The sequence below is a fragment of the Equus przewalskii genome, chromosome 5 (genome assembly GCF_037783145.1).
Source record: "Equus przewalskii isolate Varuska chromosome 5, EquPr2, whole genome shotgun sequence".
In the NCBI taxonomy this organism is placed as follows: domain Eukaryota; kingdom Metazoa; phylum Chordata; class Mammalia; order Perissodactyla; family Equidae; genus Equus; species Equus przewalskii.
Window position 1 is genome coordinate 70772065 of NC_091835.1, and position 26876 is coordinate 70798940.

At 51.0% G+C, this 26876-nt stretch overlaps 2 protein-coding genes across 2 annotated transcripts; both read right to left on the minus strand.

Moving 5' to 3' along the window:
- Positions 1–1970: 1970 nt before the first annotated feature.
- LOC139083599 (keratin, type II cytoskeletal 2 epidermal-like) lies at positions 1971–11423 on the minus strand. The gene is made up of 9 exons (XM_070621412.1): positions 7999–11423; positions 6783–6997; positions 6392–6452; positions 5175–5270; positions 4383–4547; positions 4135–4260; positions 3432–3652; positions 2880–2914; positions 1971–2793 (listed from the first exon to the last, which is right to left on the minus strand). The coding sequence occupies exons 1-9, from the start codon at positions 8596–8598 to the stop codon at positions 2456–2458; spliced, it is 1857 nt and encodes a 618-aa protein (XP_070477513.1). The 5' UTR covers positions 8599–11423; the 3' UTR covers positions 1971–2455.
- Positions 11424–20432: 9009 nt separating this feature from the next.
- KRT1 (keratin 1) lies at positions 20433–26258 on the minus strand. Its single transcript, XM_070621411.1, has 9 exons — positions 25392–26258; positions 24114–24328; positions 23735–23795; positions 23224–23319; positions 22891–23055; positions 22611–22736; positions 21908–22128; positions 21342–21376; positions 20433–21255 (listed from the first exon to the last, which is right to left on the minus strand). Exons 1-9 carry the CDS (start codon positions 26013–26015, stop codon positions 20918–20920), a joined length of 1881 nt encoding a protein of 626 aa, XP_070477512.1. The 5' UTR covers positions 26016–26258; the 3' UTR covers positions 20433–20917.
- Between the last annotated feature and the right edge of the window lie 618 nt (positions 26259–26876).

Genomic DNA, 26876 nt, shown 5'->3' on the forward strand with positions numbered 1-26876 from the left:
CTGTAATTGTGTTGGTCTGTGTTTCATATCTGACCTTACCAAGAAAACCCAAGGCCAAACAAGGTGAACAAGGTGTTCCCAATACTGAAATGTGATGGAAAGAAGTTGGAACCCAGGAAAGAATTTAGAAAGTGTATGCCGGAGAGCTAGAATACTCTCACCAGTCCACTCATTCAGTGATGTCCCAGGTACTGTATCTGGTGGCTCCAGAGGTCTGCTCTCCCGTGGAGGAGCATAAACCGTCTCCCCCAAGGCCACCCCACTCCCATTGTTCTAAATCCACAAGCACCACGCCGCCTTCTAGGACTAAGTCAGTTTCCCAGGTATCTTGACAACAGGATGGGGGCTCTGGTATTTCAGTCACTGAAAATGTAGGTACCCCCACAAGCTAATACATGGGCCTTCTGGGTCACACATCCATTGCTTGAGTGTTTGGTGCACTCATAGCAGGCCTCAAAGGCACAGTCAACTTCGGTGCAGTAACAAAATCAATTTCATGTCATTTCAGAGCTGTCTCTAGGCTACAGTGACCGTATCAGGTGCTTCCCTCGTTGGTGGCCGGGACAGCCGGCCGCCTTCCTCTGCTTCTTTGTCATGCCCTTTTAACTGCATTTAACTACTTGTGTATGACACATTCACAGCTCACAAGGAATTTTCACATTATAGATTTTATCCTCCTGATGTCTAGAGGCAAATATTCTCATCCTCGTTTCACCTACCCCAGAAGCTCCAAATGGTCAAGTGACTTGTCCACTGATCCACACATCCCGGAAGCTGTGGATTATTTTTCTCTGCCTACACCGTACATGCCAGAGTGCTCACTGAATCAAAGTTCTGCTTTCTTTCCATCCAATGTAATGCTGTCCAGACTTTCACATCGGTTCAAACAGGAGGCAGCTCTGGTGACAGGGACATGCCGTATGGACGCGACACCCCTGTTAATTTACACCCTCTTTATTCCCCTCAGCTCTGGTGGACACTGCAGCTACCAAGACTTTGCCTAGTGAAGCTAAGAAAATTGAACTTAGGAGAAGTGAACTGAGTTTTTCATGGTCACGGAACCACGGGGAGGCTCATTTCATTTGCTCCTTAGAGTCAGCATCTGCTGAGCTGTCTGCAGGCCAACAAGCAAAGTAATAATAGACAGATCATGATCATCATCACCACCATTATCACTAAAATCTTCACTCGCTGAGCGCTTACTATATGTTAAGTGATGTTCATTCCTCATGTCCTTCAATCCTCATCAAAATTCCTACGAGAAAGGCATTCTTATCCCCATTTTTTGAGAGAAAATAAAACAGAGGTGCAGAGAAGTCCTTAACTGACACATTGTCACAGGGCTGGTAAACGATAGTGGTAAGGTCCAAGCCCAGGCGTATCTGAGTCCAATGCTTCTGATCACTATGTTGTCCCTTTCTACTTCACCTCAAGTACAGGTCACATGTGCGCAAATGAACTTCTTAGATTAAGCAGCGTTTTGGGGAGTGGCCTGAAGGAGAAGGGAAATGGATAGCCAGCTCTCCAGTAGCACTCTTGGTTCTTAACTCCCCAGGCCAAAGTCTGTCTTCTGGCTGTGGCAGCTGCCGGTACTGTCTGACCCACATCCCTCTCTTCATAGGCTGTTCCACATGGGCAGACTTCAGCATGCAATACTGTCCCCACTTCTCAATGCCAGACTCCTTCTTCCCAACCTGCTTGCTCAGTGGCCTTTTCACCAGAGCCTTCTCAGAGGAACACTTCAAACCCTCCAATTCCCCATGACACCGTCACCCTCTGGGAAAGCGCTTCTGCTCATTAAATGTTAAATGTTTAAGCTCAAATGTTGCCTGACCAGCCTCCTCATTATCCCGTCGTCTTCATGGGTCCCAACATCCCCATACGCCATGGGGCTCTAGGGCCTTCTTCCCTGACCACAAAGCACTCATCCAGATGGACAGCACCGTGAAAAAAGGAGATTGAGACTCGTGGAGAATTTCAAATGCAGTTTATTGCAGCAACACGAGGAAAAGGGGAGTTAAGACCTCTTCACAAGAGACAATCAACTTGCTTACACCTTCTATACAAAACCAAAGCAGCACAGAGCTTGCTGCAAGACACGGGAGCCCAACGAGCTGTCCAGAGCGTGTCTCCACGCAGCAAGAAGCTGTGGGTCTCACCAGCCCGGCTCTGGCTGACTGAAGGAGATGCTTTGAAATGGAATGTGTGTCGTGGGATGGCTGAGCTGTCTCGCAGGCAAAGCACAAGGCAGGGTCATAGCCGGGGACTGGGATTGCCTCTGATCTGAAACCTTCTTTGGGAAGCAGAGGAAAAAGGAGAGAGCGGGGGAGCTGGGAGGAACCAGTGGAACTGACCATAGCTCAGCTCTCCACTAAGGCTGTGGCAGTTGACCTTGACCTCGCCAAGCATTAAGGTAGTGATGGGAGGGAGAGCTAACAGGACAGACAGCACCTCTTTATCTGCTCCCTTGGGAGTAGCTGCTGGAAACAAATTTCACACTGGAACTGCCACCAGAGGACTTGCTGCCCCCAGAGCTGACTCCCCGGCCTCCGGACGAGCTGAAGCTGCCTCCAGAGCTGCCGCCACCAGAAATCCTGACGCCATAGCTGCCGCCTCCACCTCCAGAGCCGACTCTGTGGCCCCTACTGCTGCCTCCGGAGCCGAAGCCACCACCACCACCTCCAGAGCTGTAACTGCCCCCTCCGGACATGTAGCTCCCTCCGCCGCCAGAGCTGAAACCGCTGCCTCCTCGGACTCCTCCTCCACTGATGCTCGTGTGGCTGGTGCTCACAGCTGCAAGGGAACACTCAGTGATCTGCACTGAGCTCCCCGCCCACCCAGCACACCCGCACAGGCCCCTGAGATCTGCTAGTACTTACACACGCTCACGTTCGGGGCGCACTCTCCAGACATCCTGTAAGAGAAAGGAATGCAGAGCTCTCCTGACTCTCCAGCTTCTCAAACCACTCCCCAGGCCCTCTCAGACATGTCGAGGGTTGTCCCCATCTGGGGCTCCACTAATCCACTTCCTCTGAATCCTAATCCTGTCTCCTAGGGTGTCCCGACCTCTGTCATTGTTCTCAGCGTGACTACAAACAGGGAATCTCCATATAAACAAGGCAAGACTCTTGCTGCTAATGCAGGCCAACTTTAAAGGCCTTGACATGGGCTGGATGACATCTGAGCCAGCCCAGATGAAGAAGAAATCACTCCATCTCAAAGAGCTTCACACAGACGCTACAGTCCTCAGAAAACAAAAGTGGGGACCCCGGCTCCCACTGTGAAACCAAGTCTTTCCTCCTGCGCGTGGACCTTCCCCTCCCGATCCTCAGGACCAGCTGCAGGCACATGGCTGCTTCCTCAGTCGCAGTCAGCTCACAAGGGAGGATGCCCTGAAGAAGTGGCCAAACTGCCCGGGGTCCCTTCCGCACCTGCCCTCCTCTCCTTCCAGGAGGGTCCTGTAGGTGGCAATCTCCACATCCAGGGCCAGCTTGGTGCTCATCAGCTCCTGGTAGTCACGCAGCAGCCGGGCCAGGTCCTCCTTGGCCCTCTGCAGGGCATCCTCCAGCTCGTTCAGCTTGTTCTGGGCGTCTTTGAGGGCGTTCTCCCCACGCTGCTCAGCTTCGCTGATGGACTGCTGCAGCGCAGCGATCTGAGAGGAGAGGCGCCAGCACATTACACGCTCAGTTATCCAGTTTCACCTTGGCCTTCTTATCTCAATTGTGTTGACTTCCTTAGAAGCCCTTAAAGGTGACACAGCAGCCTCTCTTGGCCCTAGTTGAGGCTGTTCCACCCCTTACAGACTTGACGCTCTTCTAAACGCCTGCCCTGAAACCTCCTGGCTGCCTGTCCTCTCACTCTCCGCCTCCGAAGTCTCCCTTTGCATCATGGGCTGGACCACTCATGCCCATCACATCTATTTCTCTACTAGATCATTTTCCCAGGTTTCCATAAAGAGAACCCAGCCTAATGACCGAATTCTGGGAATCACCATAGTCACCAAAGGAACTAGGCATAATAACACAACCTTGGGATGGATCTCAAGATGCAAAACTGAGAAACTGTCCTGCAATTACCTGAGGATGCCCCACCCCCATTCCATAGAACTGAACAGCAGGAGGAGGAAGCAAGTACCTGCTTCTTGACGCTGTCAATTTCAGATTTAAGTCTCTGGATCACCCGATTCAGCTCAGAAATCTCCATCTTTGTACTTTTCAAACTGTCCCCATGGCTGCCAGCAGTGATCTGGAGCTCTTCATACTAAAGATCAAGTCAATTAGATGTGACAGAGCGCACCACGGCTCACACACACAAATAGGAGAAGACACAGGATAGAAAGACAAGACACTTCGGGAAAGCTGGCCAGGCATTCAGCCCATCACCTTGCTCTGGTACAGCGCCTCAGCCTCCGCCTTGCTTTTCTGGGCAATCTCCTCGTACTGGGCGCGGACCTCGGCGATGATGCTGTTCAGGTCCAGGTGCCGATTGTTGTCCATTGACAGGACCACAGACGTGTCGCTGATACTCTGTTGCATCTGGGACAGCTCCTGCAACACACGGGAGGGCTGGCCATGGCGCCCCTGCCCACAGCCAAAGGCAGCGAGGAGGCATTCCCCTCCCCGGGGTCAGGGAGATGCACAGACTCTCAGACAGAGCATCATAATCCCACTGGGTGAGATTTCAAGCAGCATAATCACCATTCCTAGGCCTCCACCAAGGTTGGCCTGAGAAATACAGGAGAGAGAAGTCTATTTCTGAGCCTCCTAGTTAACAGCCTTCCCCATTTATGCAGTTTTGGTAAGCGCTCCCCAGGAAGAAGTCTTAAATTTTACTTCCTGTTTCAGAGGTCAAGTGCATGCACCTGGGCGGGGAGGGTGAGGTATATTACATTCTGACCCGGAAGTATATTGGACATAGGGACAGGAGCAGGCGGGGTCTCTTCACAAGAGGAGCTGGACACTTGGGGGACAGAGTGAGGGAAAGTGGTCTTGGTGTTTCATGAGCATCAGGGGAGAAGCTCCTCTCTTTCAAGGCCCCTGGGGGTCTGAAAGGATGACAAGTTGGAGCCAGACAGCCTTAAACCCCACTGCTACCTCTTTTTCACCAATCGGGAAGGACCTGCCTTTGATGGGAAGGGTGGGAGGCAAGGGTCCGACCAGGAGCAGCCTCCTTACCGCATCATAGAGGATTCGCAGGAACTCAAGCTCCTGGGTCAGCACGTCCACCTTGGCCTGCAGATCCACCTTGATCTTGTAGGCATTGTCCACGTCCTGCAGGAAAGGTCAGGGGCCTCTGGTGAAACTCAGCCCCAAGGCCGCCTTGCCCATTCCGTGTCCGGGCCCTGCCCTCTCTCTGCCCATCTCCTCATCCCAGTCCCTGTCAGCTGCTCTCCAACAGCCCCGGTGTCTCAGGTGACCCACGTGCCCTCAGGACCACATTTGGCATAGAGTCCACAAAGCACCTCTGCTTGGGGCTCCAGGCCCACGTTCACTGCTCACTTCCCCCAGACCATCAGAGCTCTGGGGGGAACAAGCTTTGTCAACAGTCTCTCCTTCCTGCTGGAGATACTGTGTGTTCCCACAAAGGGGCACAATGGCCTCTGGTGATTTTAACAGTCCTCAACTCTGCCACCCTGTCTGTCCACCCAAACTCTCCTGAATTTCCCTAGGTTTTTCACCAAAGCTTCTACAAGAACCAGGCTGAGGACCCACTTTTGCCTACTAGCTCAAACCTTTGTCAGCACAACTGACGGGCTCTTTAAGCAGGCATTCCAAGCAAAGTCCCAGTCCTTCCCCAGCCGGTTAGAAGAAGAAGAAAGTTTTTTCTGTGTTTGCATCTTTCAGAGTCCAATACAGGCTTTAAGTAAGTTATTGGTGGGAAATGTTCCAGCAAATTCACAAAATCTCTCTCAAAGCTGGAACTACAGAGACGCCTTTGTTTCCCTGAGAACCTGACATGTCCTCACCTCGAGGCTTTCCCTGGTCACTGCTGTTCGCCCTCAGAGCTGTTCTCCACCCATGGGTCCAGACACAACAGGCTTCTGAAGCCCCCTTACTCCCACCCCAGCCCTCACCTTCTCTTGCTCACCTTTTTTTTTTTTTTTTTTATTAATGTTATGATAGATTACAACCTGGTGAGATTTCAGTTGTACATTTTTGTTAGTCATGTTGTGGATACACCACTTCCCCCTCTGTGCCCTCCCCCCACCCCCCCTTTTCCCTGGTAACCACCGATCAGATCTCCTTATCAATATACTAATTTCCACCTATGAGTGGAGTCATATAGAGTTCGTCTTTCTCTGACTGGCTTATTTCGCTTAACATAATACCCTCGAGGTCCATCCACGTTGTTGTGAATGGGCCAATTTTGTCTTTTTTTATGTCTTGCTCACCTTTTTAAGCGTCACAAAATCATTCTCAGCAGCCGTGCGCCTGTTGATTTCATCCTCATACCTGTTGGGACCCAGAGGACAAAGCTTTTAGGTTAGTCCCAGTTTGTTTATTTCTTTCTTCTCCTTTCCCAACTGGATTCACCCAAAATACCCCATTCACCTGTCTAAATTGGAACTATGATATCCCAAATGATGATGCTTTTCTGTAAATTAACTTTCAAACAGGGAAAACACATGAATTCTGAAGCCCTAAATGTCTTTGCCACAAAGAATGGACAGAGATACAGATTCTATGAGCACAAAGGCACTTGGAAGATGAGGACCTTTCCGGGGAATGGTTGGGTAGCTCAGATCAATATGTAGCCCACTCAGCATTTGCTCTGCCACCTACTTCTTCTTAAAATCCTCCACGAGATCCTGCATGCTGTTCAGCTCTGAGTCCTGGGACGTTCTTTCTGCACAGAGCGTGTCCACCTGTCTCTTCAGCTGGGCGATGAACGCCTGGAAGATGGGCTCCAGGTTGGAGGTGCGGGTGCCCACATGGACCTGCTGCAGCAGCTCCCACTTGGTCTGCAGCACCTGGTTCTGCTGCTCCAGGAACCGCACCTGCCGTGACAGAGGGGACGCACATGAGTTCTGGGCCGCCCTTCCCGCCAGCTGGCCACACTCGCGGAGCCTGCTCTGGTCCCACTCCTGGAAGTGGAGAAGTCTGCCCAGCTTCGTCCTCACCAGGGGGATGCCAGCTCATGCCGGGCAGAGCTTCGGAGCTTCCTGCCTCCACACGTGGGAGCTTCTCCAGATTCCTGTGTGACAGCTGGGGCTATCCATGGAGAGAACCCTTTTTCCTACTTCACCGCCCACTTTTCCCTTTGCAGCTGCTCCCTGGACTCCAGGCCATTTCCCTCCCTCATTTGAGTTGAATTCCCTGCAAAGGTCCCAGAAATTCTGGGGAAAACCAAACGCAGCCATCCATTGGCTCTGCTCCTAAAGGCGCCGAGTGTGAGTGCCCTGGAGGGCAGGGCGCCTCAGTCTGCTTCATAAGAGCCTCGTGAGTACCTTAGACAGGCTCCTCACATGTGAAATAGGAGAATATCATATAACACCCCAGAGCGACACCAACAGGGACTTTATGGGTCACAAAACTGAGAATGCTTCTCTTGAAGGGAGGAACTTCATCCATCCCCAAGCACATATTTCAGACTCAGGTTCTCCAAATTTCATAGAGCAATGACTCCTAGGGAAGAAAGGACTATCTCAGAAGATGTCTTCCCAACCCCTTCCAAGACCTGCCCTCACACGGCCTGGACCCTTCACTCCATCCCTTGTCTCTATCATGATTCTAAGACTTTCAGAATTTTCCATAAATATTATTCATTAAGGTTGAAACAACAAAGCCAAAGGCACAAATAATTCCTAACTGCAGACTGTCTGGGAAGAGGCAGCCCGTGAGGCCAGCATCTGTCCTGCGTGGATCTTGCCCATAGTCCAGGCTACTGTGAACACAGTGACGACTCCTAAAAGAAACGAATCCCTGTTGTTTGCCTTTCACTTAGTGCTGGAAGTAGGGCACCGTGAGCATCCGACGGAGCCCGCTTCTCGTGACTCACCTTGTCAATGAAGGAGGCAAACTTGTTGTTGAGAGTTTTGATCTGCTCCCGCTCCTGGGCCTTCACGTTCTGGATCTCTGGGTCCACGCCCACGTTGAGAGGCTGCAGGAGGCTCTGGTTGATGGACACTTCGTGGATGCCACCACCAGGGAATCCGCCAGGCCCGAAGCCACCGGGACCCCCAAAACCGCCAAAGCCACCGCCACCTCCAAAACGGCCTCCACCAAAGCCGCCACCTCCAAAACCGCCACCTCCAAAGCCGCTGCCACCTCCGAAGCCACTGCCACCTCCAAAGCCAATGCCACCTCCGAAGCCACCTCCTCTGCCACCAAATCCACCACCAGAGCCAAAGCTTGCGCCTCCTCCAGCCACACTAATGGAGATGCTCCTGGTTCCGCCAAGGCCAACAAGACTCCGGCTGCCAAAGCCGCCTCCACCGACGCCCCTTCCGCCACCGCCATGGCGGCTCAAGCAGGAGAAGCTGCTGGTGGATCTCCGGCTCCCACCAGAGCCCACAGCCGAGCTGCTGCTGAAGCCCCGGAATCCTCCACCTCCTCCTCCTCCTCTTCCTCGAGATCTGCTTGAGATCTGACAGCTCATGATGCCTGTGCCCAGCGAGGAAAGTGGAAGGTTCGTGAGGAGAGTCAAGGCTGTTGGGAGAATGTCAGGGTCCCCTTTTATACTCACCTGCTAGGTGTTGGTGCTCATGGGTGTGGGCCCACTTAGGCATGGGTTCGGTCTACCTCGAAGCTACTCCTGGTGAGTGATTACCAAGCTAACAATCATTGAAAAAGTCGACTAATCAGCTTTATCCCAGAACTTGCTTAGATTGCAAACTCCTCCTGCTTATCCGGGCATCTGAAATGCAATTGGATTTTTGTAAAATCATCAAAAGAGATTGGGATGTGGGTTTCTCAATCTGAAAAGGGACCTTCTGCAGGATGCTGCTCCCCGCTGTGGACCAGCCCAGGGGAGGCCAGCTGCCACTCGGGCCTGTGCAGGCACGCCAGCCCAGATCAGCTGATGAAAGAGATGACAGGTTTAGAGACTGGTCGGCATTTGTTCAAGGAGTCAAACGTGAGTCAAGATTCTTGATTCTGGAAAGGACTTCATGGCGGACTTCCACTGTGGTCCTGTGTTTCTTCATCTATAAAATGGGGACATTTATCCTGTCCCACAGGATATTGGCCTGTTGCACTAATGGGTTTTAAGCTTTGCTGTCTCTGAGAAGGGATCCTGTAGGATAATATCCTTCTTTCAGCAGGCTGCTGGCAAGCCCCGGCCCCTCAATGCTTTTCCTCAAAGGTTTTCAAAAGCACTTCCCTTGGCCAGAGCTGAGAAGCAAGCCCCAGTGTCGATCAGACAGGGCCTGACTGACTAGCCAGTGGGACAAAGATGTGAACGTTGACACTAGGCTCTGCTGGTAGGAACTCATTTCCCCTCCCCCACAGTCTCCTAGCTGGATGTCCCCCTCTCTTCCGGTCTCATCCCAGCCCTCCTTGTGGTACAATGAGCGTGGCCCTGGTCTTCTACACAGCACAGCCAGGGTCATGTTTATCTTTACCCCAAACCTCACTCCCCTAGGCACAGGGCAGTCACTCAGGGAATGAGCTCAAGATCCAAAAAGCATTGCCAGGGTTTGGTGTTTGGAACTGCATGTTTCCTCTGACATGAAAGGTGATGTTAGCAATGCTGAGTCTTCACAGCCTTCCATCCGCCTGTTCCCTGAAGATCCCACCTGGACATCCTCTCAGGTCTCTGTCCCACTCACCATCTGCACTTCCCTCCACAGGCCAGCCAGGTTAGTCTCTTTGTCCCCAAAACTGAAAGCATCGGCTGAACTGAGCTACTGGCCAAGCCCTCAGCCCTCTGGTGCACACTGCCCTGGAATGCAAACCACGTGTTTACATTTCAAAAACGAAATAAAACCAACAACAAACTCCTGTTCCGGGCCCTGCTGCTGAGTTCAGGCTGCTCGAGGGGCCAACACTCAGAGTCCAATAACCTCCAGTAAGAAGCTCAGAAAACAGAGAGGTGGCCAACAGCAGCCTGGAGACAGCAGCAACCTGGCCAGGCCATGCCGCCAGCCCCACGCACCGCCTGCGAAGCCTGAGCATCCCATAGGGCAGGTCTCTGCTGCTGCAAGAGCTCCAACTCAGCCGCTCTGAGGAAGGGTGGGACAGGAGCCTCGCAGGCTCCCAGCAGCAGGCCCTTGCTCAATAGCTCCTCTGAGGCTTCCCTCTGTAAGCCATTGTTCGAAAACTGCTCACTCAGGCTGCAGTGCCAGCCCCTGGCCCAGCTCTCCCTCACACCCCGGGCCTCCCCTCCTTTCTTACCCAACAGGGCCTTGGTAGCTTTTGTCTCAGTCAATCCCTTTTCTTACCACAAACTCCATGGCTTTTGATTTTAAGATGCCCCAGTGACCTTCTCAGTGTTACCTGCGAAGCCAGGCTGGCGGGCAGCCAAGCCACCCACAGCATGAAGTGCCCAGCGCCCCACGGTGTAGACCTCCCTCGGGAATGCAGAGATTCCCAGACACTCATGCCAGGCGTGTCAGGATAGCAGGGTCTGCCCACTGCTCGGAAACCAAGCACACCCCAGAAACAGAGGAGGAACAAGGGCAGGGACGCTGCCCAGGACGCAGCACGGGCTCATCCCATGATGGAGAAACTAAGGAAGCAATCCAGCAATCAACCAAGGAAGCCTCCAGCATAGAGCCTGGCACACAGTAGGTGCCCACAAATGTTACTTCCTTCCCCATCGCTGTGGCCAAATTCCCACACGTAGTTCTTATTTTCTAACTGGGCCCCAGAATATCAGACCCAGACATTGGGAACTTACGCATCCTACTTTTGTTCTCCACGGATCCATCCACAGCTCAATGAGCTCAGTTCTTCCCATCATGGCTACAACATACCTACAACTCACTGAGGCATGCGCCTGGCTTGCTGATGTGCTGTCCAGCTAATGGTATCACTGTTTCGTGTGCACCTTTGTGTTCTCACTTGCAGCATGTCTTCATTTGCACAGAGAGAGCCGAAAAAGGGTCTTCCATGAAAGGTTCTTGCCATTCCCAGCCCCAACCCCCATTCCAGCCAAACTATTTTTCCAGGCCAAGTTCTACTCCCATGCTGGCTTGAAAATCCTCACTCTCGCCCTTTACCCAATAGCCACCTCAACATGGAAGGACAAGACGGCCCCCAACATTCCATTCTACCCCGTTAGCGACTTCAGAAAAATGGGGTTATTGTAGTCAGACCACTCACGCCTTCCTCGAAGTCCAGAGACTCCTGCCGGTGTCCCCGGATTGGATGCTGCCCTCTTCTTCCCCAGCCCCTCCTGTGGGGAGCCTTCCGGCTAGTTCTGCATGGCACTGCAGCCCTTCAGAGCCACCGCTCACCTCCAGTGCCTCTACCCGGACACCTGCCATTCCTGCCGCCGCGCGCCCACGGAGATCCAGCAGATGCTTCCCGTCCACGCGTCTCCCCCACCCTCGGCCCCACCTCACCCTCCCCACCACTTAAAGCTGCTCCCCTCCCACGGGACCTCTTCTGTTTCTTTCAAGGCTTCCTGTGTTGAGTTGGCTAGAAACAAAGACAGGACAGGGCTGGTGGAGAAACTCCCACCCCTGAAAATAAAATGAGAAAGAGAGGAAAGGGTGAAAACAAATATAATTGTAAAGACCAAATAAATACACTCTTATTTCAAGAGACTCCTGCTCCTCAGTCTAGCAGCAAAGCTCTTCAAGACGTCTTCAGACCCCTGAACTCTGGGACTCCCCGTTTTGGAAGGGATGCCCACGGATCTTGATTATGGACGAGCTGCTTGCTCCAGGGTTTTTTATTAGGGAAAAAAAAGAAGAGAACTCTCTAGACTGCTTTTTTTTCACATTAAAAATCATGGGTCTTCCACATTCTTCTTTCAAAGCCTTTAGATCCTAAAAATGCACTGAAATCATTGCCAGTCCAGCACTGACTGTGGACGAGAGCTAGTACCGCCACTCATTCGATGCGTTAACTTCATGACACGAGTCACATTGGGATGAGCGCAGGCGCGCTTCACACCCCCCAGGCATTGGACGCCATGTCCGTGTCTCTGTTCAGCAGGACGTTCCTAAGGGAAGCTGTGTGATAAACTGGGAAGAGTGAAAGGAGGGCCCTTCAATGCTTCAAGTCCCACAAGCGTGAAACCAGAGGGAAGGATGAGGCACAGGACTCCACCTTGGTCCCCAAGAAAGCAGAGTTTCCCAGGCACCCCAGCTAGGCCTCTGCTTGTTGGCCCCACCCCAACTCAAGTACTTTCTCAAGGAAAAGGCACCATGGTAATGAGGGCGCCCCTCGAGTATGCTTCAGGTCACCCTTGCCAATGTTATTTCATTTTGAGCATCTCCTTCTGAAATGAGTAGGGCAGGATTTATGCCCATTTCACACATGAGCAAACTGAGCCTCCAAGACAGTGCTGGGACCTGCCTGATGTACCCAGGCGAGTAACATGGCAGACCTAGGACACGCGCCAACGTCTTCAGGCTCCACATCCTTCTGTGAGCCATACTGTGCCCACTCCACCGTCTCCTGCCTAAGCCCTGCTCCCAACACAGAGACTTAATGAGAGTGTCAGCCCCTCTGAGAAGCCCTCCACCCTGTTCTAGTACCTGCATTAACTAACAGCTCAGAAACGTGCCAAGACAGCCCCGACGGACACCTTCATTTTTAAGATGTGTTAAGTTCAGTGACTTGGTAAGGTCATGTAACTAAAGGTGACACAGCAAGAAGCTGGCCCAGCATTTCGGCCACGGAGCCCCAGCACCCCTGACACATGGCTTTGCACAGCCAGAAAAAACCTCAGGAGGACCAACTGCAGGGGCTTAATAAACACCACAATCGACCCTCAGTCACACACAATGATGGAAAACAGGAAGAAAACAGGAGCTGTGTCCTTTCCAGGCTGCCAAATCATTCCTTGTGACACTCCCTGAAGCTGTTAAGGCTCTTTCTTATTCACACCTTAAGAGGTTGGAACAAGGGCAAGATAATGCAACCTGCACTGCATTGGACCCTCAGTAACCACAAGCTGCTGATTGTCCTGCCATGGGATAGACTGCGTTTCTTCCCCTGGTCCTCTGTGGTGGCACGTGGCAGGTCACAAGTGCCAATGAGGTGGCACAGGGCCCCTGCTCCACGGTCTTGCCTCTAAGCCTGATGTCCTCGCCATGGAAACCTGGTTTTGCGTTACCAGCCAGGAGGGAGGATTACTGAGCAGAAGGCTGCCAACTCCAGGGCCCTCCCAGAGCCCAGAGTGGACCCTCTAACCCCAAGCCCACCCAGCACTTAGCACAGGCGGTGAAGACACTCAGATGTCCACCCGCGAATGTGGATGAGGGATGGTTTCACCTGCAGGACCCTCTCATGCTTCCTCCAGGGACACAGAGGCAGGGCACTATGTTCTCCACTTGCCCAGAATGTTCTTCCAGCTCCAGCAGGTGTAGGACAAAAGGAAGTCAACTGTGCTGACAACAGGAGAAACTTAAGGCTGATAACAAAGGGGACTCATGGACTACCCCGGTTGTGTACAGAGGAGGAGTGAGGAGAGTAGGAATGTGGAGGTTGTTGGATCTGGAAAGCTAAGCCAGGGACCTGTCTCCCACTTCTCCTCTTGCAAATAACTGAGGTTAATTAAACACCTGAGCTACAGGTGGGGCAAGATGGCCTCACCTCAGCCCTCATCTCATGAACACCCTGCCATGAACAACCCATGCTCAAGGGCAGAATTCCAGCATTTTCTTTATTGAAACAACAACAATGTTCTCCAAATCGCCTATCAGCTCAGCTCAAACCAAGACCAAACTTTCATGTTCTTTTCAATAAGTGGTCGAAATGTTCTCAATGTTGAATCAGAGACTTGGGGCAGGAAAAGAGAGGAAGAAGAATCTGGAGGATTTGGGAAGATGTTGGGGAGAGGAGGAATGGGGTCTTGAGGTTGGAAGTGGGTCCAGCCAGAGCTTGACCCTTCTGAAGCTCCTCTGCCTCGGGAAAGGACGGTCTCCTCCTGTATCTCCCACGGAGATGAGCTCACATCTCACGAGGCAGCCCCTACTGCCATCACACAACAGGACCAGGGTGAGAGTTCTTCTTCAGAGTGACGCCTGTCCCATCTAAGCAACAACAAGCCTGACCCTGTCCCGCACAACAACGGTGTGGTCCATCGTCACAGCAAGTGAGCATCACGCCCACCCTCAGACATCTTTGACCTCCTTTCAAGTCCTGCTGTGGCCCAGTTCTTGCCCCTGAGCTCACACTGGCTTCTCAGTGGGTGGCTTGAACTTTCCCAATGCTCAGTTCGGAGCTCAGCCCTGGGTGGGAGACGTTTCTCCCACGACCAGACTTGCCCTGTCCCAAGAAGGATTTACCTGCTTCCTTATGTCTTTACCACCAATGGAACAGAACCAAGTAAAGTCTCTTTCTTTTACAATTCCCACGAACCTTTCCGAAAGTTTGTAGACATGGCCCATGGGAGCCACTGCCTTGCAGTGATCAATACCGGTCCCGCCCTTGTGTGTCAAGGAGCCTTTGTGTCAGCAGAGGACACTCTATACTGTCTAGACAGAACTCACAGGACCTATTGACAGATTGGAAACTGGGCATGGGCACCAGGGAGGGGTGGGAATAACCCTACATGAACCTGGGAAGGTCACAAGTTGAGCAAGATGGAACCATTTTTCTGATAATGGATTAGCAAGGAGTGTCATGTTCCCTCCAGCAGATATGGGAGGGGCAAACACAGTGACACAGAGCATCCCAGGGCAGCTTGGGTATCCGTCCTTCCAACCAAAAACAAAACATTGCTGACACCACCCAAATGTCTCCTGACACATCTCTACCTTTCCCTTCATCTGGCACAAGACTCCAGCCAACTGCGGCTCCAGGGAACAGCTCTACAGAGCACCTCTCTGGCCACCAACTGTAGTCAGCCTATTAGCCACGCCCTCTTCACAAGGAAAGGGGCCTGCAGTGCCCACTTCATCCCTTCCACCCCCCCCACCCCCAAGTCCTAACCGTATTACTAGAATCTTCTCAATTTGTTGCTCCTCCAGGAACCTTCCACTCACATTTGACTTCTCTTCCCAGATGCTTCTTGAGATGTGCTTCCCTCTTGGTTTCCATGACCCCATGCTCTCTCCCTTGCCCCATCCTCAATGACTTTACACTCCTGATACTCCTTTACACTCTTTCCTGGATTCTGCTTCTTCATCTGGTCCTTAGGCAGAGTGGTCTTGGGATTCTGTTCTGGATTCTCCTCTTTCTCTTTTTTTTTTTGAAAGAATAAGTTCCTTTAATGGCAAATGAAACAGAAACTAATGGAAATAGTTATACTATTCAGGGGTCCTTAGAAAATACTCTGACATGGAGAAATGGCCTTTCCACAACCCCGCCCCCTCAATACAAACCATAGATACACACATAGGTGAAGAAAAAGGTACAGTTGGAAAGATGTGCCTCATCTTCTCCCCTGGAAGCTCTTAAAAGGTCCCCAGCCACAAAACGTCCTAAAGCAGCAGTTCTGCCCTGTGGATCTTCTGGAACTCTGTGGAGACACTTTTTTCTTTGTCATTGTGATATGGGGGCTTTTACTGACATTTAGTGAGCATGATCCAGATTACACTAGCCGGCCTGCACAGTGTCTGAACACCCCAGCATGGATAACGCTTCAGCCCAGTGACGGCGGTGTGTTGAGTGGTTTTAGTTATGTGTGATTGTAAGGTCCACCATCTCCGTTTTGTTCTTCCTAACAGCAAAAGCACGTTACTTTAATTTTTGTTATAAAACAGAGGCCAATGAGTCTGATACCTTTCGAACAACTGAACTAAAGGAAGAACAGAAGAGTATTCTCTTTCAAAATAAACTCTTATCAATGTCCATAAAGACCCTGTTACAATTTCCACACCACATCGTTGATGGAACAGGGCCGCTGTGTGAGACTTCCTCATAGTCCCACCAAGGGACCCACAGAAGGACCTACCTCCAGTGAAGACTGTCCTGGGGGTCATGGTTCCCTAATTGCATCAAAACCATGGGCTCTGGTTCAAGATCATCTTTTGGAATTCTTTCTCCCAAGGGCTAGTCAACAGCCCCCGAGTCTAGCGAAGAGCCTCCCCCAAGGGACAGAGTGGGGACGGCAGGCTTGAGCCAAATGAACTAGGATCCGACAGGCCATGGGTGCAGGAAGAGTTGCTGGAGTCCACTGTTTTCCCGGGGGCACTAGATGGTTGTCTTAGGCCTGGAACTGTGGGAAAGGAGGCAGTTCGTGTGTGGGGAGAGGAGACGGTGGCTGGTCCATTCTTCCCTAGAGTTAGATGAATCTCTGAACTCTGTTAGAGAGGTGGCTGTGCAAGAGACACAATTATATAGATATTGGCTGGTTATGGAAGGAAGTCTGGCCCCTGAACTGACGGCTGCAACATTATGTCATTCAAGGAAGAAATGGCACCAGGGGAGCGCCAAGGCTCAGTCAGCCAATGGGCGGTGGGAACGATTCTGTCTTAGCGCTGAGACACTAGGAACAAGACACATGGATCTAGACCCGGGGAGAGGAGGTCTGTGCAGATGTCTTAAGGGAAGGGCCAAGATGCTGAAATTGATCATAGGCTGTGGTACAGCAGTGGAGACAGTCAGGTGAGCTGGAGGGGGAGGGAGAAGGCCACGGTGGCAGGACATCTGAGAAAGGAGTCTCGCATGTGCATAGATACGTTCAAAAGGATACTCCAGAAACCATGGTTGGCACAGAGAGAAGGAACTCATGTGGGAGGACAGGAGAATTTTTATTGTACACTTGTACTTGTGGATTTCCCTCCTTTTGAATGTTATTACTCAGATAAGCACCAAGCATCACATCCACACTGGATCTACCCAAGGATGAGCTTTTGGACTCTAAGATTTTGAGAGGTCATCATTAGATCTCAGTGAGCTCAGTATCTTGGCTGGACAGCCCCAAAAGAATTATGACTGGTCTCATGGCCTTTGCTTTTTCTCCATTTGAGCACATTTCCCCCACATATTTCTGGCTTTCCTGCCAGGAGTTCTCTGCAATTCTCCCTCCGCCCCTTCCCCTTGGGGGATCTGATGGTTTACTCTAATTTTCAGACGTTGATGGCTCTGCAGTTTACTCCTCTAGCTCCAGTTTTTACGTGGACAGAGTAGAGGCATCTGAAAAGAACTAACTCGTTCTTTCTCCCCACTAGCCCTCTTGCTCTATTCTTTGCTATTACCCAGGCCAGGAATGTGGAAACACTCTCAACTGTTCCCTTTGCCTCAGCCCAGCCCCTCATGACCCGCATCCAATCCATCACCAAGTCTGATGAGTTGACTCCTAACTGGCTCTGGAATGCAGAGCCTCATCCTTGTTTCCGGCCACTCGGCCACCTCTAAGCACTTGAACCGAGGGGCGAGCCGTGATGGCCTTAGGCCCGCACCTGTGCAATGATCCCCTGAGATGTCTTCCTGCCTCCAGGACGGGCCGTCCAATCTGGCCTAGTGCTGCCTCGAAAACACGGATCTGACCACGTCACTCTCCGATTTAAAGCCCTTTACTGGCTCCTCCTCAACTATCACAACTATTTCAGCCATAAAATACCTGAAAATTGACATTTCCATGATAAGATCTCACACAGGCAGACCGGATAGCTTAGAGGATAAAGCACAGAACAGACTCTGTCTCATGCTCCATTCTTCTTCCCCTGGCAGTAAGGCAACCCCTTTCTCTCCCACTGCCCCAGTACCGAGTAGGTTGTAACAAGCCAATAGGTCCCAAAACCACAGCTGAGAACTTCTGACCCACAAACTTGAGGCCAGACTCCGTTGAATGCCCACGAGGTTCTTCTTGACTCAATCTGACTGACTCTTCACTCTCATTTCTTGTCACTAACTTGATGCTCCTGCAGATGATCAATTACGTCACGCAATTTTACTCTGCTATGTCTTTACCCATGTTATTCCTTCTGCCTAGAGTGTCCTTATCTGCCTTAAATATCCTTGTCTGTCTCACAAACTCCTATTTATCCTCTGAAACCCTGCCAGACATCACTTTTAATCACCCTCGCTTCCGTCTACACCATGTCTATCCCTTGTATGGGGTTCTATCATTGCACGGGTCATGTGCATCTAACGACACGTTTGCATACTCACCATCACCAAGTCTTCAGACTCTTTGAGTGCAAGAACCATGTCTCACTCATCATAATGTCCCCAGTGTTCGACCTTGCCCCTGACATATAATGTGTATGCAGGAACTGTCTGTTGAACTGGATGAAATCCAGATTTTTCCTTTGATGTCTTTCTAGTCCTAGGCACTGAGTACTTGATCTTCCTCAATTTAATTATTCATTACATACTAGCTTATATGGGGTTTTCATTTAGTCCTGTGACCTTACGAGTTTTGAGAATCTTCACTGTAATTGTGTTGGTCTGTGTTTCATATCTGACCTTACCAAGAAAACCCAAGGCCAAACAAGGTGAACAAGGTGTTCCCAATACTGAAATGTGATGGAAAGAAGTTGGAACCCAGGAAAGAATTTAGAAAGTGTATGCCGGAGAGCTAGAATACTCTCACCAGTCCACTCATTCAGTGATGCCCCAGGTACTGTATCTGGTGGCTCCAGAGGTCTGCTCTCCCAAGGAGGAGCGTAAACCGTCTCCCCCAAGGCCACCCCACTCCCATTGTTCTAAATCCACAAGCACCACGCCGCCTTCTAGGACTAATTCAGTTTCCCAGGTATCTTGACAACAGGATGGGGGCTCTGGTATTTCAGTCACTGAAAATGTAGGTTCCCCCACAAGCAAATACATGGGTCTTCTGGGTCACACATCCATTACTTGAGTGTTTGGTGCACACATAGCAGGCCTCAAAGGCACAGTCAACTTCGGTGCAGTAACAAAATCAATTTCATGTCATTTCAGAGCTGTCTCTAGGCCACAGTGACCGTATCAGGTGCTTCCCTCGTTGGTGGCCGAGACAGCCGGCTGCCTTCCTCTGCTTCTTTGTCACTCCCTTTTAACTGCATTTAACTACTTGTGTATGACACATTCACAGCTCACAAGGAATTTTCACATTATAGATTTTATCCTCCTGATGTCTAGAGGCAAATATTCTCATCCTCGTTTCACCTACCCCAGAAGCTCCAAATGGTCAAGTGACTTGTCCACTGATCCACACATCCCGGAAGCTGTGGATTATTTTTCTCTGCCTACACCGTACATGCCAGAGTGCTCACTGAATCAAAGTTCTGCTTTCTTTCCATCCAATGTAATGCTGTCCAGACTTTCACATCGGTTCAAACAGGAGGCAGCTCTGGTGAGAGTGACTGGAGAGGAGAGAGAGCTCCCCATGACGTATGGACGCGACACCCCTGTTAATTTACACCCTCTTTATTCCCCTCAGCTCTGGTGGACACTGCAGCTACCAAGACTTTGCCTAGTGAAGCTAAGAAAATTGAACTTAGGAGAAGTGAACTGAGTTTTTCATGGTCACGGAACCACTGGGAGGCTCATTTCATTTGCTCCTTAGAGCCAGCATCTGCTGAGCTGTCTGCAGGCCAACAAGCAAAGTCATAATAGACAGATCATGATCATCATCACCACCATTATCACTAAAATCTTCACTCGCTGAGTCTTGCTACATGCCAAGCGATGTTCATTCATCATCTCCTTCAATCCTCATCAAAATTCCCATGAGGAAGGCATTCTTATCCCCATTTTTTGAGAGAAAATAAAACTGAGGTGCAGAGAGGTCCTTAACTGACACGTTGTCACAGGGCTGGTAAACGATAGTGGTAAGGTCCAAGCCCAGGCGTATCTGAGTCCAATGCTTCTGATCACTATGCTGTCCCTTTCTACTTCTCCACGAGTACAGGCCACATGTGGGCAAATGAACTTGTTAGATTAAGCAGCGTTTTGGGGAGTGGCCTGAAGTAGAGGGGAAATGGATAGCCAGCTCTCCAGTAGCACTCTTGGTTCTTGAACTCCCCAGGCCAAAGTCTGTATTCTGGCTGTGGCAGCTGCCGGTACTGCCTGACCCACATCCCTCTCTTCGTAGGCTGTTCCACATGGGCAGACTTCAGCATGCAATACTGTCCCCTCTTCTCAATGCCAGACTCCTTCTTCCCAACCTGCTTGCTCACTGTCCTTTTCACCAGAGCCTTCTCAGATGAACACTTCAAACCCTCCAATTCCCTATGACATCGCCACCCTCTGAGAAAGCGCTTCTGCTCATTAAACATTAAATGTTTAAGCTCAAATGTTGCCTGACCAGCCTCCTCACTGTCCCGTCGTCTTCATGGGTCCCAACTTCCCCATACACCATGGGGCTCCAGGGCCTTCTTTCCCGCCCACAAAGCACTCGTCCAGGATGGACAGCACTGTGAACAAAGGAGCTTGAGACTCGTGGAGAATTTCAAATGCAGTTTATTGCAGCAACACGAGGAAAAGGGGAGTTAAGACCTCTTCACAAGAGACAATCAACTTGCTTACACCTTCTATACAAAACCAAAGCAGCACAGAGCTTGCTGCAAGACACGGGAGCCCAACGAGCTGTCCAGAGCGTGTCTCCACGCAGCAAGAAGCTGTGGGTCTCACCAGCCCGGCTCTGGCTGACTGAAGGAGATGCTTTGAAATGGAATGTGTGTCATGGGATGGCTGAGCTGTCTCGCAGGCAAAGCACAAGGCAGGGTCATAGCCGGGGACTGGGATTGCCTCTGATCTGAAACCTTCTTTGGGAAGCAGAGGAGAAAGGAGAGAGCGGGGGAGCTGGGAGGAACCAGTGGAACTGACCATAGCTCAGCTCTCCACTAAGGCTGCGGCAGTTGACCCCGGTCTCGCCAAGCATTAAGGTAGTGGTGGGAGGGAGAGCTAACAGGACAGACAGCACCTCTTTATCTGCTCCCTCGGGAGTAGCTGCTGGAAACAAATTTCACGCTGGAACTGCCACCAGAGGACTTGCTGCCCCCAGAGCTGACTCCCCGGCCTCCGGACGAGCTGAAGCTGCCTCCAGAGCCGCCGCCACCAGAACCCCAGCCGCCAGAGCTGCCGCCTCCACCTCCAGAGCCGCCTCTGTGGCCCCTACTGCTGCCTCCGGAGCCGAAGCCACCACCGCCGCCTCCAGAGCTGTAACTGCCTCCTCCAGAGCTGTAGCTCCCTCCGCCGCCAGAGCTGAAACCGCCGCCTCCTCGGACTCCTCCTCCACTGATGCTCGTGTGGCTGGTGCTCACAGCTGCAAGGGAACACTCAGTGATCTGCACTGAGCTCCCCGCCCACCCAGCACACCCGCACAGGCCCCTGAGATCGGCTTGTACTTACACACGCTCACGTTCGGGGCGCACTCTCCAGACATCCTGTAAGAGAAAGGAATGCAGAGCTCTCCTGACTCTCCAGCTTCTCAAACCACTCCCCAGGCCCTCTCAGACATGTCCAGGCCTGTCCCCATCTGGGGCTCCTCCAATCCACTTCCTCTGAATCCTAATCCCGTCCCCTCTGGTGTCTGAACCTCTGTCATTGTTCTCACAGTGACTACAAACAGGGAATCTCCATATAAACGAGACAAGAGTCTTGCAGCTAATGCAGGCCACCTCTAGAGGCCTTCACATTGGCCTGGATGACATCTGAGCCAGCCCAGATGAGGAAGAAATCACTCCATCTCAAAGAGCTTCACACAGATGCTACAGTCCTCAGAAAATAAAAGTGGGGACCCCGGCTCCCACTGTGAAACCAAGTCTTTCCTCCTGCTCCGTGGACCTTCCCCTCCCGATCCTCAGGACCAGCCGCAGGCACATGGCTGCTTCCTCAGTCGCAGTCAGCTCACAAGGGAGGACGCCCTTACACTCGCCCTTACGAGGTGGCCAAACTGCCTGGGGTCCCTTCCCCACCTGCTCTCCTCTCCTTCCAAGAGGGTCCTGTAGGTGGCAATCTCCACATCCAGGGCCAGCTTGGTGCTCATCAGCTCCTGGTAGTCACGCAGCAGCCGGGCCAGGTCCTCCTTGGCCCTCTGCAGGGCATCCTCCAGCTCGTTCAGCTTGTTCTGGGCGTCTTTGAGGGCGTTCTCCCCACGCTGCTCAGCTTCAGTGATGGACTGCTGCAGCGCAGCGATCTGAGAGGAGAGGCGCCAGCACATTACACGCTCAGTTATCCAGTTTCACCTTGGCCTTCTTATCTCAATTGTGTTGACTTCCTTAGAAGCCCTTAAAGGTGACACAGCAGCCTCTCTTGGCCCTAGTTGAGGCTGTTCCACCCCTTACAGACTTGACGCTCTTCTAAACGCCTGCCCTGAAACCTCCTGGCTGCCTGTCCTCTCACTCTCCGCCTCCGAAGTCTCCCTTTGCATCATGGGCTGGACCACTCATGCCCATCACATCTATTTCTCTACTAGATCATTTTCCCAGGTTTCCATAAAGAGAACCCAGCCTAATGACCGAATTCTGGGAATCACCATAGTCACCAAAGGAACTAGGGATAATGATATAACCTTAGTATGGATTGCAAGATGCAAAACTAAGAAAGTGTCCTCCAGTTACCTGAGCATGCCCCACCCCCATTCCATAGAGCTGAACAACAGGAGGAGGAAGCAAGTACCTGCTTCTTGACGCTGTCAATTTCAGATCTAAGTCTCTGGATCACCCGATTCAGCTCAGAAATCTCCATCTTTGTACTTTTCAAACTGTCCCCATGGCTGCCAGCAGTGATCTGGAGCTCTTCATACTAAAGATCAAGTGAATTAGATGTGACAGAGCGCACCACGGCTCACGCACACAAATATAGGAGAAGACACTATAGGATGGAAATATAGGCACACAATATAGGATGGAAAAACAAGACACTTCGAGAAAGCTGGCCAGGCATTCAGCCTATTCACCTTGCTCTGGTACAGCGCCTCAGCCTCCGCCTTGCTCTTCTGGGCGATGTCCTCATACTGGGCACGGACCTCAGCGATAATGCTGTCCAGGTCCAGGTGCCGGTTGTTGTCCATGGACAGGATGACATTAGTGTCACTGATGTGTGTCTGCAACTGAGACAGCTCCTGCAGAGTATAATAGTTGAGTGACTCTTACAGTGGCAAGACAAAAAACAACTTAGACAGAGGAAGGGTCAAGAAGTGGAAGATATATCTCTATTCTTCTGGGTAGCAGTTGGTTCGGGCTTGAAGGCTCTCCATTTGGGTAAACTTGGTTGAAATTAGAGGACTTACCTCTTGGTAGAGTATTCTGAGGAACTCAATTTCCTGACGCAAGTTGTCAACTTTGGCCTGCAGGTCCACCTTGGTTATATAAGCAGCATCCACGTCCTAGAGGAACAATGGGCATCATGAAGTCAAATTTTTTCCAGGGCAAATCCCTCTCGTCAGCTGACAGGGGGTTTTCCAAGTAGAAGAGGTGTTGGGGTCTACTCTACACCTTTATCCTGCAGGTGGATCACAATCCTTGGATTGCCCCACTCCTTGGTATCACAGTCACAAGGGAGGGTGCCTGATTTGCTGAGAACCTGCCTCCCCACTTACTACATGAAGTGCTGAGATATCTGGAGAGGCAAGTGCCTGGGCAGTCCAGGTCCATCATAATGTGGGGGGAAACCTCTACCGCAGATATTCATCAGGCCTGCTCCCTGGTTCTCCTCACCGTGACTTTGTTCTGTTTAGTAATTGGAGACCCTCTTCTCCTATTTATTTCAGATGTGAGGTCCATCCTACAGAATTTGCTCACCTTCTTGATGGTCACAAATTCATTCTCTGCATTTGTCCGCTTGTTGATCTCTTCCTCGTACCTGCAAGGAAATCAGAAGTGATTCAGAGATTCAGAGAAAATGAGGCCTGAAGTTCAGCTCTCTAGACTAAAATTGGTGTTTCCTGTCGTTGCTTTCCTGTTCCCAGCCTGGGACATGTCAGCCACCCCTTTCTTCTGAGCAATAGAGCCACTAAACTATTCCCAGCTTCTGAGAAGATGAAGATGTCTGAAAATGCCAAATTGATTTGCCTCTAACCTAAGAAAACACATTGTCACATACGGTGCCTAGTCTTAGCTTGCCACTTTCTGGAAATATTTTAGAATGAAAATCAAGAACTGCCTGGGCAGCTTTCCTTACTTGTTCCGGTAATCTTCCACCACGTCTTGCATGTTCTTCAGTTCTGAATCCATCCGAGATTGGTCGCTCTTCAGCTGGTCCACTTGCCGTCTAAGACTGCTGATATACGCCTCAAAAATGGGTTCTAGGCTCTGGGTTCTCGTAGGGGTGTCCACCTGCTGCAGCAGCTCCCATTTTGTCTGCAGCACCTGGTTCTGCTGCTCCAGGAACCGCACCTGAGAACACAAGAGTCCATCACCCACCGGAGCAGAAACGGAGTCCACTGAGTGCCAAGGGCTCACACACAGGAGGCCCGTGCCTCATTTGGAAAAGAATTCCAATTCTTGCTCTCCTGGCCATGACAAACAGAGAAATAGGAAGAAGATGATCAAGTTAGCATCATCGTCATAACAAAACCCAACTCGCTGTTAACTCAGAGACGCTTTGATTTCTCTGAGAACAGTCACTGTCATACTATTTCAGCCGGAACTTCAGAAGGGATCAGCTACACGAATATCAAAGAGCAAAGCACATAGAAAATTACTGAAATTACACTTTGAAATAGATTCATGATACTTCAGAGATTTGCCTTCCAATTTTTTTTTGGTAGATTACCATGAAAATTGGTTTGCATTCCCTAAGCATACACACAGTTCAAAAGTATGTTGGGAAAATCCTAAGTTGAATTCCAAGTTGATGGTGGATAACCTTGAGTTGATAGTACTGATGACCTAGCAAAAAAATAAAAAGTGGTTTACATGTTTTTCCAGAGCAGATACTCGGAAACATGAGTAGAAAAAGATCCCTGCCCTGATCTAGTCCCAACGTAGAAGTCTCAGAGGGGAGAGCTCTCCTTCTGACAGCGAAAGGTTCTCTAGCACTGCCACAATGTCCCGTGCATCTGTGCACATCCCGCTCCCTTTTACGGTTAGGAAGACCTCTCCAGGGTCCTCATTTGCACCCTAAAAGGTTGATTTATCCCATTTCTATTATCTTCATTCAACATATCTGAGTCCCAATTCAGCGCAAGGGCGGAATAAAAAATCACTTCTAGGTGATGTCAAATCGACCACGTTTATGTAGACAGCAGACCCCTTTGACCAAGAGAGAGTTTAGTTATTAGCATCATTCACAGGCACACTTCTAATGTATCTCCTTGAAGACAATTCCACAAAATATCCTTTTAGTCATTCAGACACTGAACTGAAACTCAAGGCTCAAACCCACACATGTCTTGGCTGCACTGATCTCAAATGAACCAGGAGCAGCTCTCCCAGGGCAGTGAGCAGACCAACTCACCTTGTCAATAAAGGAGGCAAATTGGTTGTTGAGGGTCTTAATTTGCTCCCTTTCTTGAGACTTTACTCTTTGGATCTCAGGATCAATCTCCACATTGAGTGGTTGCAGAAGGCTCTGATTGATGGTGACTTCCTGTATGCCACCAGGGGGGCAGACAGGCCCAAAACCACCCCGAAAACCACCTCCACCAAAACCACCTCCACTGCCAAAGCCACCCCCAAAACCGCCACTGCCAAAACCACCCCCAAAGCCACCACTGCCAAAGCCACCACCCCCAAAGCCACCACTGCCAAAGCCACCACCCCCAAAGCCACCACCGCCATAGCCACCAACCCCAAAGCCACCACCGCCATAACCACCACCAAAACCACTACGTCCACCTCCTCTAGCCACACTTATGGAGATGCTCTTATTGCCACCGAGGTTAACAAGACTCCGACTTCCAAAACCACCGCCAGCACAGCCAGCACCATATCTTCCCCCTGAAAATCCCCCGCCACCTCCCCCACCACGGCACACAGAGCTGCTAGTGGTCCTGCGCTGGAAGCTGACCACCCCAGCAGAGCCAGAGCTGAAGCCCCCTCCAATCCGGCGGCCAGACCTGGAACTAAAGTTTCGGCTCATGTTGACTTAGAGAGAGTAGAAGCAGAGTCGAGGAAGGGCAGGAGCTCGCACTCCTCTACCCCAAGCACAGAGACTTCGCCTTATATACAGGGAGCAAATTGGGCTTGGTCCTCGAGTCAGCGGGATGCAGCGCCTCTCAAGGGTTTGGCTTGCCTGCAGCCATACAAGATTTTTACGAGCCTCAACAATACGGTAAACACTACACACCTAGCTCCCAGGATGCCTCTCCAAGTTGCTGTGCATGCAAGATCGCTCATGTGGCAATCATTTTATCAGGCAAAATCTCTCTTCAATTGCTTGGGACTTTAGGAAAATAGGACCCCTGGTGTTTCTTGGCAGGATTTCATAACCTCCTGTCACAAAGATATGTACTTTTCCATCCTTGCCTTGCCCGGTAAGCTGCTCAGCACGTTCTCTCCTCAGGCACAGCAGCTGCCATTCTCCACCCTCGAATCTCAGAACGGAGCTCTCCTGCCTGTTTCTGAGATCTTCCCTCCTCACCTCAGAGCTCACCAAGTTAGATCTCCTGATAGAGAGTAAACGCTTTAATAAGTGAAAAATTAAAGGAAGTTATTTTATTAAATGTAAGCTTCCTAAGTGTACTGCCTTAATATGAGAAGGGGAGAAGCTAGTGTCGGACAGGATGGACGGGCAGGTGCTCGAGAAGGACCAGGGGGAAAGACATGTTCTTTTCTGAGTTTCCAGTTGTTCCTTTTCCTCAAAGACAGACCAGGGCGGAAGATAGAGGCACCAGCAACAGAAAACAGGTGCAAACAGGTGGCAGGCACATGCTGGTTGACAAAAGCATCTGGAGCAGCGAGCTGAGCAGAGAGAAGCTGTTTCATACATTTAGAAAGGACA

Coding starts and splice junctions, on each gene's coding strand:
- LOC139083599 (XM_070621412.1), bottom strand. CDS start 8,598: ATGAGCTGTCAGATCTCAAGCAGATCTCGAGGAAGAGGAGGAGGAGGA. Junction 5,271..6,391: donor ATTTTGTGACGCTTAAAAAG/GTGAGCAAGACA, acceptor CCTTTCCTGCAG/GACGTGGACAATGCCTACAA. Junction 4,548..5,174: donor TGCGAATCCTCTATGATGCG/GTAAGGAGGCTG, acceptor CGTGTGTTGCAG/GAGCTGTCCCAGATGCAACA.
- KRT1 (XM_070621411.1), bottom strand. CDS start 26,015: ATGAGCCGAAACTTTAGTTCCAGGTCTGGCCGCCGGATTGGAGGGGGC. Junction 23,796..24,113: donor GTGGAAGATTACCGGAACAA/GTAAGGAAAGCT, acceptor ATTTCCTTGCAG/GTACGAGGAAGAGATCAACA. Junction 22,129..22,610: donor TTGACAGCGTCAAGAAGCAG/GTACTTGCTTCC, acceptor CTCTCCTCTCAG/ATCGCTGCGCTGCAGCAGTC.